The sequence below is a fragment of the Polypterus senegalus genome, chromosome 6 (genome assembly GCF_016835505.1).
Source record: "Polypterus senegalus isolate Bchr_013 chromosome 6, ASM1683550v1, whole genome shotgun sequence".
Classification (NCBI taxonomy): domain Eukaryota; kingdom Metazoa; phylum Chordata; class Cladistia; order Polypteriformes; family Polypteridae; genus Polypterus; species Polypterus senegalus.
In genome coordinates this window covers 174,097,887-174,110,694 of record NC_053159.1, presented here as the reverse complement: position 1 = coordinate 174,110,694, position 12,808 = coordinate 174,097,887, and the positions used below count along the sequence as shown (strand labels likewise).

The 12,808-nt window shown below is 34.4% G+C and overlaps 1 protein-coding gene across 5 annotated transcripts in view; it reads right to left on the bottom strand.

The window, feature by feature from the left end:
- ppig (peptidylprolyl isomerase G (cyclophilin G)) overlaps positions 1 to 12,808 on the bottom strand; it is a 44,560-nt gene that overhangs the window by 24,140 nt on the left and 7,612 nt on the right. Inside the window, exons 2-8 of one of the 5 annotated variants that reach the window (XM_039757579.1) lie at positions 6,440 to 6,664; positions 2,095 to 2,173; positions 1,917 to 1,991; positions 911 to 1,018; positions 780 to 824; positions 598 to 685; positions 324 to 353 (exon numbers count right to left, since the gene is read on the bottom strand). In XM_039757579.1, coding sequence (XP_039613513.1) covers positions 324 to 353; positions 598 to 685; positions 780 to 824; positions 911 to 1,018; positions 1,917 to 1,991; positions 2,095 to 2,155 — 407 coding nt within the window. In that variant the 5' untranslated portion in view covers positions 2,156 to 2,173; positions 6,440 to 6,664. Of the gene's footprint in view, positions 1 to 323; positions 354 to 597; positions 686 to 779; positions 825 to 910; positions 1,019 to 1,916; positions 1,992 to 2,094; positions 2,174 to 6,439; positions 6,665 to 12,808 lie in introns of those variants that run through there. The other 4 variants (XM_039757580.1, XM_039757578.1, XM_039757581.1 and 1 more) reach the window with 4 other exon arrangements.

The following is a 12,808-nucleotide window of genomic DNA, read 5'->3' as shown; positions in this document are numbered from 1 at the left end:
AAGAAAACATTTAATGCAAACTACCATTTATACATTTTAGCATTGCTCTTTTAAGTCACTTTTCTGCATAATTTGTTACTTAGTACTCCAGGAATGATAATAGTTAATGGTTGCTTGCAGTCTAAATAAAACTGACTGCAGCATATAAAGGACATTACCATAAATTTCAAACAAACTGTTTGGGCTACTCATACTCCACAAATGTTTAGTTTAATTCAATAGCTCTAAGCTACTGTACATATAAATATATTAGGAAAAAAAATCCTTACATGTGTTGCATATTTTCCAGTGAAAAAAGGTAAACTTAACAGCTTTATACTCACCCATCTAAGTGAGGTGTAGGTTTTGTTGTTCTTTTTAGATTTATTACATCACAAACATGGTAGGTGGTTTAAACATGGAATTAGAGAAAAACACAGTTAGAAGGTCTAAAAGGAAAAAAAGACAAGTATTTCAAACTTTTTAATCAGTTCTTAGTAAATGCAACTATGGAAGTATGGAACACAGATTACTATTTCATAAAGGTGGTTGGCAACATTTGATGAACTATAAAAACAGAAAACAGTTTTAATAAAAAATGCTTCATAATATACTTACATAAAAAACTGTGATCCATTTGTGTCCTTGCCTCGATTGGCCATAGATAGCAGATACTCTTTGTTGTGTTTTATAGAGAAGCTTTCGTCTAAGAAAACAGAATAATACTTGCCATATTATGCTGTATACAATTTAGTAAACACAGTTCAGCCTAGTTTGCAATAATATACAGACTTGCATACCTTCAAAAAAGCCTCCATAAATTGATTCCCCTCCTCTGCCATTTCCTGTTAAAAATGTAACAAATTTCTAATAAAGGTAAAATTTAAAAACACTTTCCCCATATGTATTTTACTCATTAACAACATTTTACCTTCACTGAAGTCTCCTCCCTGAATCATGAAATCCTTTACAACTCTATGAAAGAGGCAGCCTTTGTAATGTAAAGGCTTCTGTGTACCTTTCCCCAAGCCTTTTTCACCTTAAAAATAAGTAAAATTACAATATTAAAAACGAATGCATTATGATCACTAAATACAGAAAACTAAAAGATAGACACCCAAAACAGGGCAACAAACTATTTCCCTAATCCAAGTTCATTTTGTAAATATTATTCATTTCACTTCAAATGTTACACTTTGGATTCCCTCTAGATGAAGCTACTTTGCATTAAACTGCGTTACAATTGACATAGTGAAATACAGTGGTGTAAATCAAACCGGTCTTCAAATACAGTATATCTATGTACAGAACTTACATTCACAAACTCATGTTTAAGTATAACCTAACCGATTAAAAATGAATGCAACATCCCTACAAATTATTCCTCATTTATCAGTTTTTAATAAAGGAAGAATCTATATACCCCATTCATGTTCCCATTTTTATTCATATACTTCTCATTATATTTTATTCACTGCAGTAAGAGGAACAAAGGATTCCATGATCATATCTGGTCTACTGTAATTGCATTTCTACCTATTTTTGCATATCTCAATGTAGTATTTGCAGCTTTTTTCCCCCCACCTAAATATCTTATGTTCTGGCATTTTATATACCCTCACTTCGACACATTATGAATTGCAGACAGACTCTCTTCATTTAAAAAGAATCTGGAGAGTTCTTAAATGAAGAAAAGAAAATTAACAAGAGCTGGCCTTTTTATTAATATTAGCATACAACAACTGGAAGATACCAATTTCTAAGTCACCTTTGGGTAAATACCAACTGATGGTAAAGGCAAAAATATAGAGCAAATTTCCAAGTACAGAATGGCACGTTAACCACAGCACTATCATTTACCTGCATAACCTGATAGGATGCATCATAATCACAAAAATACATATACTTTGAAAAAAACTGTAGAAATACACTCATACCTGTACAGAGGCAGCGAAAGTTTTCACATGTTTTGGGACATACTTCTGAGAACAATTCAAACACAACTCTGCCAGCTATTTCCAAAAAAAAAAGAAAAAAAAGTTTAAAATACAACTTATACAACGTACTGAATAATTAGTCTTTGCTTTCAGGAGTTACTAATTAGGTTGCCCATACCTGGAACATTGTTGATGGCTATATCAAAAAAACAGCGTGGCCGTTGTACCTTCACCCCCATGATTTAATCACACTGCTGCTGTAGAAATAAATTAATAATAATGCATTTCAGCTTTCCTTTAGGAACACATTTCTTTTTGTCTCTTGTATAATCAGAGCTTCATAAGTGACTAATTAAAAAAAAAATGAATAATATAAAAAAGTTTTGCACATATGAAGTAATTTCACAGCATAAATCACATATAACTATGTAATTAACAAGTGTAAGATACCTGGTAAATGATAAAACTGACTGAAAACCAAGATATGAAAATAGCTGGACCAAATTCAATTGCAGAGTCCATTAATTATCTAAACCAGTTTTACAGTTCACTAGTCAACTAATATTCTTTAATGGAGTATAATTCCAATAGATGTAACGTGGTCATATCTAAAAACACTACTGATGTGATTGATCGGCCACGGATAAAATCGTCATTTCTCATTATAAAAGATTCAATCAATGATTGCTAAATAAACAAATCACAAAAAATGTTTTTTTTCCCAGCTCCTGCTTTTCTACATTTTACAGTAATTTAGTTGTAGCACTCCTTTACATGAGGCTAGCACAGAGAGAGAAGACAGGAATGTTAAACTTTAAAGAAAATGGGTTAATAAACTGAGAAAAAGGAATCGGAGGAGTAGCCCTGCGCAAACAGACAAACAGCAACAAAAGCTACTTTAATGAGTTCAGAACTTATTTTGTCATTTAATTAAAATGGACACGGCTTGCCTGAAGTCTGAAAGGTGCACGAGTTTGTGCCAAGTACAGCAGGTCACATTTCATATTCTTCATCTCTTCTTATTCTAATTGAAAATCACTGCTTTATAAGCAATAGGCAAGTTAGCTTAGCAGCAACATTTCTCTTACATGTAATCTTGTTTAGCATGCTAGCCTTATATCTTTTTGATAAGTATCTTATGAACATCTGATACAATTGTGGCCCCAGCAGGACTGCACTGTCTTATCTGTTTGTGTTTCGTACCAGTGCAGGTTTTGTTAACAAGTACTGCATAATTAAAATGGTAATCCATATTTATAATTACACCTTAAGAATCAGGAATGTCTAGCTGGTACATTGCGGGAGAGAACACTGTATAAATATGGTAAATGTATATTTTAACAGACCAAAAAAAAAAAAACCTGTGGTGCAATTAGCGATTATAAAATGATTCATTATATGTATATTTACTAGGGCTGGGAATTAAGAAAAATCTCAATCACATCTAACATTAAAACGTGATTAAAAAATGAATGCATGAATCCTGAAGTAAACACTGAATCACAAAGCTCAGAATCAACACAAAGGAATTAGAAAAAAAAATAAAAGGCACAGCTTAAACTTAAAAAAAATTGACCTTAAATATGAACTTAACAAAAATGCTACTTGAGCAAGTACAATCTGAATTTGAATGCCTTCCCAAAAGGCAAGTTGAAAAGAAGGCAGTAGGAAAATGACGCCAAAGTATTAATTCTCAAATTTGCATAGCATGAGGCACAGACGTGTCAAAGTACACAAAAAAAATAAAAATAAAATAAACTTGATTTTGAATGCACTGCTAAAAACTGATTTAATTGAAACAATATGCATCTCTTAAATGGCCATACATTAAAACCAGCGTTAAAACTCTGCAAATGCTATCCTCAATTGTTCATTACCATCACCGATTGAAAGTGCTGTGTCTGCGAATGGCAATCTCCATGCTGCATTTTTTATTATCCCACCCTTCAGACAGTTTAGCACGTCTAAGAGATTTAATGCTTTTGTGGTTAGTAGAATCGTAGCATGCCCTGGGATGTTTTTGGGTTACAAAAACATTCCACCACAGAAGAACGGTTACAAAACAGTGCTCTTCCTAAACATTTTCTCCTCACACACTAAAACAAGATCTCCATAACCACTATTGCACTTAAAATCTGACACTGTGCATTACTTAGATGGCTATGTTGCATTCATTGCATAAATTATCGAAGATACTGCAAAATTGAATAATGTGAAGGGATAATCATTACTCTTCTATTTCGTAGAACTTTGCCATTATATTAGGGCAGTAAGCACTGTAAGCTACCAGGCAGACCAGCGAGTTAAGAGGTACCAGAGACTTGCTTTGGTTTTGAGTGATAACCTCCCCACCACTGACCTATGTCACTATGTATAAATCAAGAAACACTGCTTTTTTGTATTACTGTTTCATAATATTAAAGAAAAAAAAAAAGGTTACATGAAAATGCCACCCTGACCAAAGCACTGCCCGAGTCATTTGCCTCATTGCCAGAACTGCATGTGACAATTTTTAGTTGTTAAACAGGCCAAATGAATTGCAAAAAATAATATGTTAACTTTCCCAGGCTTATTATTTATATTTCAGCAGTGCCTATCTGCCAATATCAATTAACTAAATCAATGTATGAGAATATATTTTTTTTATTAGACCATTTAAAAAAAGTCAGGTTTTTAAGCTTTGTTTCTGATATGTTCATTAAACAGAAATTAAACAATGACAGCTTCTAATTATGAATAGCATTTCATTTTCTTCTATGGGACATGAAATTTGGATAAATATTTCTATACTTATTTTAGTAGTTAAAGTAGGTATTTTAAGGTAATTTTATTTATTTTAGAATTTTTACAGTCACTGAACTGTGGTTTATATTTTAAATGTACTTTGCTATTTTAATAAAGCATAAGGCTTCTACACGTCTGGTTATATAGGAGCTTAGCACAAAACCTTTTTTAAGGGGATAGAGGGAGGGGAAAAAATCTGAATATGCCAATTCAGTAACATGAAATTAGTGATCGGTAAGAAGTCATTAAAAACCCTGATCAAAGCATCTCTAGTAAACAAGCAAAATTAAATGTTACCTTTAGCACATCTACACACACCGAACACTATGTTCTGCTATCTTAAGTAAATTTGAAATTAATGAATGAACTAAACAGCCCAAGCCATTTTCATTAGAATACTTCAACAAAAGCTATACTTTACTGTAGTACCCCCACGGCACAATGGATAGCATTCCTACTTTACACGTAAAGATAAGGTTTTGAATCCAAGGCTTGGTCAGACTTAGTTTTCCTTGCACATCCAAAAGAGGGGTGTGCTAGGTTGACAACTCTGACTTGGACAGTGTAAATTAATATGCCTAGCGAAGGACTAACACACCCCATTCCCTGGGGTAGTGGTTCCTTTTGTTTGATGCTTCTGGGATAAGCTTCAGTCCTTGCAACATTAAACTAGACAAATATGATGTGGAAAAATTGATCTCTGCAAAGTAGCAGACTTACTTCTAAAATTCAAGTAAAGTACAAAATGAATGCTTTAAATGTTCAGGGGTGTTCAAGATCTTAGTTGCATTTTTGAAACTTGTAGTAAACAAAAATGTTAAAATACTTAATCAAAAAACACTCTTATTTATTAAATGTGACAATCTGTCCATTATAACAAATAGTAATAGAATCTAATTACATTAGTAAAGTACCAGCAAGAATGAAAGGGAAGGTCTACAGGACAGTAGTGAGACCAGCTGTGTTACATGGGTTGGAGATGGTGGCACCGACCAGAAAGCAGGATACAAAGCTGGCGGTGGCAGAGTTAAAGATGTTAAGATTTGCACTGGGTGTGACGAGGATGGATACTATTAGAAATGAGGACATTAGAGGGTCAGCTCAGGTTGGACGGTTGGGAGACAAAGTCAGAAAGGAGAGATGCAGGGTATATTTGGAGAAGGATGTTAAGGATAGAGCTGCCAGGGAAGAGGAAAAGAGGAAGGCTTATGGATATGGTGAGAGAGGATGTGCAGGTGAAGAGGTGTAACAGAGCTCGATACAGAGGACAGGAAGAAATGCAAAATGATGATCCACTATGGCAACCCCTAACTGGAGCTGCCAAAAGAGGATGAAGAAGTACAAGAAATATATGGTTTAATATTTTACAGTATCATGTAGTTAATTGAAAATGTATGCATTGTGTAACAAGGTTGGGCGATATGGACTTAAAACAAAAATGCAATAATTGCTCTCTCTCTCTATATATATATTCCCAAACCACCTTAAAAGATTAGCACCATATATAGAAAAAACCTAGTACATTTTCATGAATAGATATCCCACAAACAAACATGTCATATTGTATGTTTTTTTCACATTTATTTTGTGTCACCTCTGCTTATTTTTGACTTTCCATTATATGTATTGCATTAAAAAGTTTTCTTGCCTTGCTGGCATCCAGTGTATGTCAGAATAGACTGCTCTCTCTAACCCTTGACTGTTTTATACAAGGAAAAACAAAACTCTTAAATCATTACCTCACAAATCACAGTTCATAATATCCATGTGTGTATTGTTCATATATTTGTTTTTGATTTACAGCACTTTGTTTCTAAATGATGTATTTGCACATAGATGACTTTTCTGACTCTGGTCAGAGTCACAGAATGGAGGAAGTCAGTATATCTATCCCCTTCACTGCGTATTTTCTTAGCATAAAAAAAATCCAGTTCTTCACTTTGAAATTGATTTGTATGGGTGGTCTAAAATAAAAAATAAGAACAGTTAACCTACACCAAACAATTAGTAAAATACAACACCTTTACAGTGCTTTTGACAGCTCAAAAACAGTTTTTTAAAAAGTCACAAAACAAATCTAACAATTAACAGAACCTGTAGTAAAATAACTTGCATTTACAGTATCTATAAAGGAACACAAAGAAATTGCAAATCCTAAATGCCCCCAAACACCATGTTTAAAGTATGTGAATGGATACATGCTGAAAGGGTAACATACTGTACAACTCAACATAAACATCTTAAAGACATTAATATTTTAGAACATTTGTGTTTTTAGCTCTGTATAAACTTTTGATCTTTGACACATACAACTTGGAAAAGAAAATTAAAGATCACAAATTGCTACTTCCTAAAGAAGAAAGTCACCAAGTACAGTAAGTACACAGAGACAAAAAAGAACACTAAATGGGATTGGATAATTCAGCTCATTTCCATAAGAAAGCTCAAATCACCTGTGAAAAAAAAAAATACAAACTCAATATGAAAATAAAATAAACAATAATGCAGATTGTCACATAACTGATACACTAACAATTAAGAGGGAAAAAAACAATAGAAAGGCTGCTATTTTTATTCCTGTTTTCAACACTTCGGTAATGGGCAGCACATGAAATAAACAGGCAAGGGCTTACACGCTGCATAGATATCTCACTTCTGGTGTGATGTTAATTACTGGATAGTGTAATTAAGAATACTTTCTAGGTTCAAGTTCAGCAAGCAAAAGAGTAGTCACTGCAGCTTTTTTCCCACACATGTCGTGCTGCTTTCCTTGTCCACTTATATACTATGAAACAGAACAGCAAACATTTCATGGTAATTTGCTTAGCAAAGACCCATTTTGCCAGGAAAGTAGAAGAGCACACTGAAGGTACTTATTGTGTCTTTTTACATGCTGTGACACACAGAGTCGAAATTTGGTCCTGGAGGGCTGCAGTGACTGCAGTTTTTCATTCTAACCATTTTCTTAATTAGTGAACAGTTTTTGCTGTTAACTAGCTTCTTTTGCTTTAGGTTTAATTAACTTGACTCTGATGCCTTAGTTGTTTTTTTCCCCTTAATTAGCAGCCAAACAATACTGAGACACAAAAGGAGCTGCCATATGAGCGGCTCACCAGTGCCCATCACACAATATCTGAAAATAAAGGTGAAGGTCTTAGTAAGGTTGATCTTTCAGGTCACCAAAACATTTTGATGTATGCTGTGGATGAATGAAAGCAGCATCAAGCCATGGGATTAAAAAATGGGTTTAATTAACAGGAAGAATTAAGACATGTTAATTTCTCATTAAGAAACTGGTTAAAGTGAAATTGGTTGAAATCTAAAGCGCCAATTTAGCTGGTCATCTCTCATCTCATTTCTGTTTGGCTGTCATTAATGAAGAAAGGAATCAATTCAGAGGACCGAATCCTTAAACAGGACTATTAAAGCAAAGGGAAAAGATGTTAATTAACAGAGAAAACTGGTCACCGATTAGGAAAAGGGTTAGAAGGAAAATCTGCAGCTACTGAGCCTGGAGTTTGACATCCCTGCTGAAACATGTTACCTTTAGATGCTGTACTGCTGAAACAGTCATTCTGAGGGGGAAAAAAAAAAAAAAAACACACACACAAACCATTTGCAGACAGCAGTGCTAACACTGACTGGTCTACATGCTTCCTCTTCTTATCCTCTTTGCTGTCTCACCTAAGAAAAAGCGCTGGAGGTTTCAAGGATTTTACAGTATATTCCAATGAAGGGGCTGAAAATTTAAGTTCTGGATATCTTGATAATGGCTGTTGCATACTGATTGTTTTATTAAAATCATATGCACTGTACAGCCCTAGGTATAAATAAAGATCAATAGATACTTTATTAATCCCAAGGGGAAATTCACATACTCCAGCAGCAGCATACTGATAAAAATAAACATTATTAAACAGTGACAAAAATGCAGGTAAAAACAGACAATAACTTTGTATACTGTTAACGTTTACCCCCCGGGTGGAATTGAAGCGTTGCATAGTGTGGGGGAGGAACGATCTCCTCAGTCTGTCAGTGGTACAGGACAGTGACAGCAGTCTGTTGCTGAAGCAGCTCCTCTGTCTGGTGATGATCATGTTCAGAGGATTCTCCATGATTGTCAGGAGCCTGGCTTCCTTACGAGTTTGTCCAGGCGTGAGGCGTCCCTCTTTATTCTGATAAATGTAGGGACTTTACTAACCTTTGGAACGGTTACATCTTTAGTTATTTACTATATATAAATAAAGAATTATTTTAAAGCATTACCACAAGGAGATCTATGTTGAAGTTCTTCTGACTATTTTCCAAAGGGATTATTATTATTATTTTTTTTTTAATGTTAGGAATGACTGAGAAGAAAAAATAAATCTAAAAATATGATAGACTGGAAATAGTAAATAAATCAGTGATCAGATTTTACAATAATTGTAGACCTCAGAATGCAACCTGTATAAATATTCAAATCCAGTTTTTGAGGCAGAAATTACATTTTCCATATAACTTGTTGCATTTTTTTTTTAGATCAGTGTCACTAAATTGTGCCGAGAGCAAAAACAATAAATGAATAAAAAAGTGGACTCCGGGAGCCAAATGGATTTGCTATTCTTAATTTTCACTTCTGAAATGACACGGTGCAGACAGAACTCGAAGGGATGTTACAAATTTAAAACTGAATATCTGCTATTGTAGTCAAGAACCACCACAGGTGAGTTAGAAAAACACACAAACACAAAAAAAACAAACTTAGATGAGCAAGTGCATGCTATACTGCTTTCATGTAATGACCTTTATTTACACAGATTACAATGTTGCTTTATTGGAGTAAAGACAACATTTACATGTTGTAACTTTCCTTCACTTGCGCATGCCAATTGCTTTAAAGCACTACCTGTTTAAACACAGATCAGATATGGGTCTCATACAAATACATAAAAACAGTAATTTGCAAAACACATTTTTAAATTAATATGGTGGTTGAAAAAGCAACTGCATCAACACCTCAGCTACCAAAAAAAAAAAATGAAAATCTGTTATACTTTGACTAGACATTAAATACATTCAAACATGAACTACAGTTTTGAATTTTCAACGTAAAAAAAAAAAAATCTAATTTAACATCTCCAGCTAGTATTGCACTACTTCAGATGCTTTCCATCACATTATTGCACTTCGTTTTCTCCTATTTGCACATCAGTTACCACTAGAATTACCAAAGCCTACGAAAAGCCCGCAAGCTTGGTCGCCGTGTGAGGCAGCGCTGGGTCCCCCATCCCCACGCCTCCCACGTAGTTGGCCGTCTGCCTATATAAGGCTGTCCGTCGCTCCGGTCTCTCTTCACCGCTGCAAAGCATGGGAATTTTGATAGTTGTTAACATTATACAGTAAATACATACATTTATAGTACTTGTAAAAGTTTTTTTTTTTTTTTTTACCCACTTTTATTCTCTCAGTCACAATCACGATACATACTACACCCCCTCCTCGGGATCTGACGCTGTTACTTTTTATCTGAAACTGGGAATAACTGTACTATAAATGTACACCGGCTGTTACAGATGCAAACCAAATGTATGTGTTTACTGTATAATATTAACAATAAGAACAGCTCACTACTGAAAACGGTAAATATAGGAGGCAGTCAGAATAGAACCGGGGACTCTTGATTACAATTCAGCAAATCTTATCGCTACACCACGGAAGCAGTAGTTCTTGAACCTTTTGTAAAAGTGTTTATTTGATCTTTGGACTTCAGACTTGTCTACATGTTGTCATTTATTACTAAAATATGAAAAACTTTCTGAACGGAACACACATGAAATGCATGTGTTCTCTAAAACGATTTATTATTTCCACTCTAAAACTCCAGCACTTCACTCCCAGATAAGCAAGGCATGAACTCCTTGCTGCTCGTCTGAGGGTGAGGGGGATGGAATAGCAGGCTGCTTGTCTTTATCGGCACATTTACAGGACAAAAGACGCTGACGGAGAGGTGCAAACAGATTTAAGGTGGGCCAGAAGTTTTTTCATAGTTTTAGGTAATTCTAGTGTTAAAGGAAAAATTCTATTGTGTTGTTCTTCAAATGCAAGTTGTGTGAGAGAGCCCCATAACAGCTTAGTTTGAACCTTCTTCCACCTGGAGAAAACATGTTTGGGAAAAATAAGGCCTTAAATGTGGAGCTATATTAAATTCAGAACAGTAGAAAAGCAAGCAGAACAGTTCACAATTACTTGAACATTACTATCATATCAATTTATGTTATTCACACATACACATCTCACTCTCCTACAAGTGGTTACAATACTTGATATCACAGCTAGAATATCTTTGCAGTCTTTGTGACTTGAAAACAATTAGATTTACTGGATGTCAGTGAGTGTTTTGCAATTATTATTTAATAGTGATGTATTAAAAAAGTTTTGTGAAGGAACAAAACTTTAAAATAAAATCAGAAGATGTGTACTAGTCCTAAAGGGAGACAAGACCTTTCAGTCCATTGATAAAAAAATGTTGATAATGTAAGAATCAGGCTATTCCCCTTTTCTTTTCCCCCACTATATTTTTAAGGTCTCTGGAACAAACTGAATTATTCAGGCATGAAGAGTTCTTGCTCTGCACGTGAATCCAGTGAATACCTTAATGTTGTCAAAGATAAATTACAACTCCTGCTGTCATGCAGATGACAAGTGAAAATGCCAAACTCAAGGCCCACACAGACTGAATCTAGCCATTGGACCTTTTAAAGTTGTCCACTTCATCAAAATTCAAAATGTTACATACAGCCCATTAGTTTTTTTTTTTTCTTCCCCCAAAGAGCCCCTTTAATGTCAGTTTAATATATTGATTTGATCCATTGATTGGATCACCCATTTCCTGACTGACAATCTGACTAGACGTTTTTCCACTCAACACTGATGTCAGCCTCATGAGTACCAGGGACATTCCTAGCTCATTGCAATGCCCAAAATAAGAAAAGCTGATAAACAGGGAAGACAGTTTCAAGAGAGAAGAGAAGCAGAATATATGATTGAGAGGAGTAGAAAAGTAACTGTCTTGTTTGCAAAGAAAATGTGGCAGTAGTTGTTTGTTGAAATATTCCAGACCACATTGGGTAGATAAAGTGCTATTTTTTTGCCTTTAGCAAAACTGGGTTTGACAAACTTGGTTTAGATGTTTGACTTTATTTGTAACATGTGCAACAGTTTTTTGTTTTAAAATACAAAAGGAAGAAACAAGTGTACTGGACCACAAAACATGTAGAGTGGTACAAAGCTTCAGAAACAAAATTTCTCAAAGAAATTATAAATTACTGCATTGGGAGGAAAGTAGTAAATGTAGTTTAAGTTCAACTTAATCACTATACAAAAGAATGCCTCCTTTCTAGTTCTTGGCTGTAATAAAACAAGACACGGGACCCAGGTGGCTTTTTTCTGGCTCCTAAAGCTAAAGTAAATGTAAAATAAGGCCATTGACAGTTGACTGGGTCAGCATTATTACTTGACCAATAAAGGTTTTGTAGACCAATAATGATATTGATATGTGGGAAGCAGAGATGGCCAATTAAAGATACATATTGTAATATCTCAGGTGTTCATTTTCAAGGAATAAACAAACAATTGAAAACAGACATTAAGTGTACAATGTTTTCACATGAACATACAGTATTTGAATATGTAAACAGGCTAAACACTTACTAATAGCAACCTTTCCAAAAATTACAATGGTCTTTAGAAAACAGTTTATTACATTGAACTTAGGCATGCACTCTGGCTGATACACAGCAGTAAATATTTTTAACTCATTTCAAACTTACTCTTCACTTCAGAAGTCAAAAGCAGAATTAAATCTGAAAGACTGCCAGATATTTTTTATTTACTGAAAATGTATAAAACTACTAGATGTATTAGAATTAAGTTGTGAACAATTTTACAAGTGCCTGAACATACCCCCTTGCTCTGAATGTTAAAGTGAAGGCATATTTTTTTCCAGAATTATTATATATCTCATACTTCTGTACTGTGAATTGCATAGAATAAATACATTACAACGCATAAAGTGGCAAGTCTCTACCAAAAACCAAAAGCAACTTGCAAAACATAACCATACAATC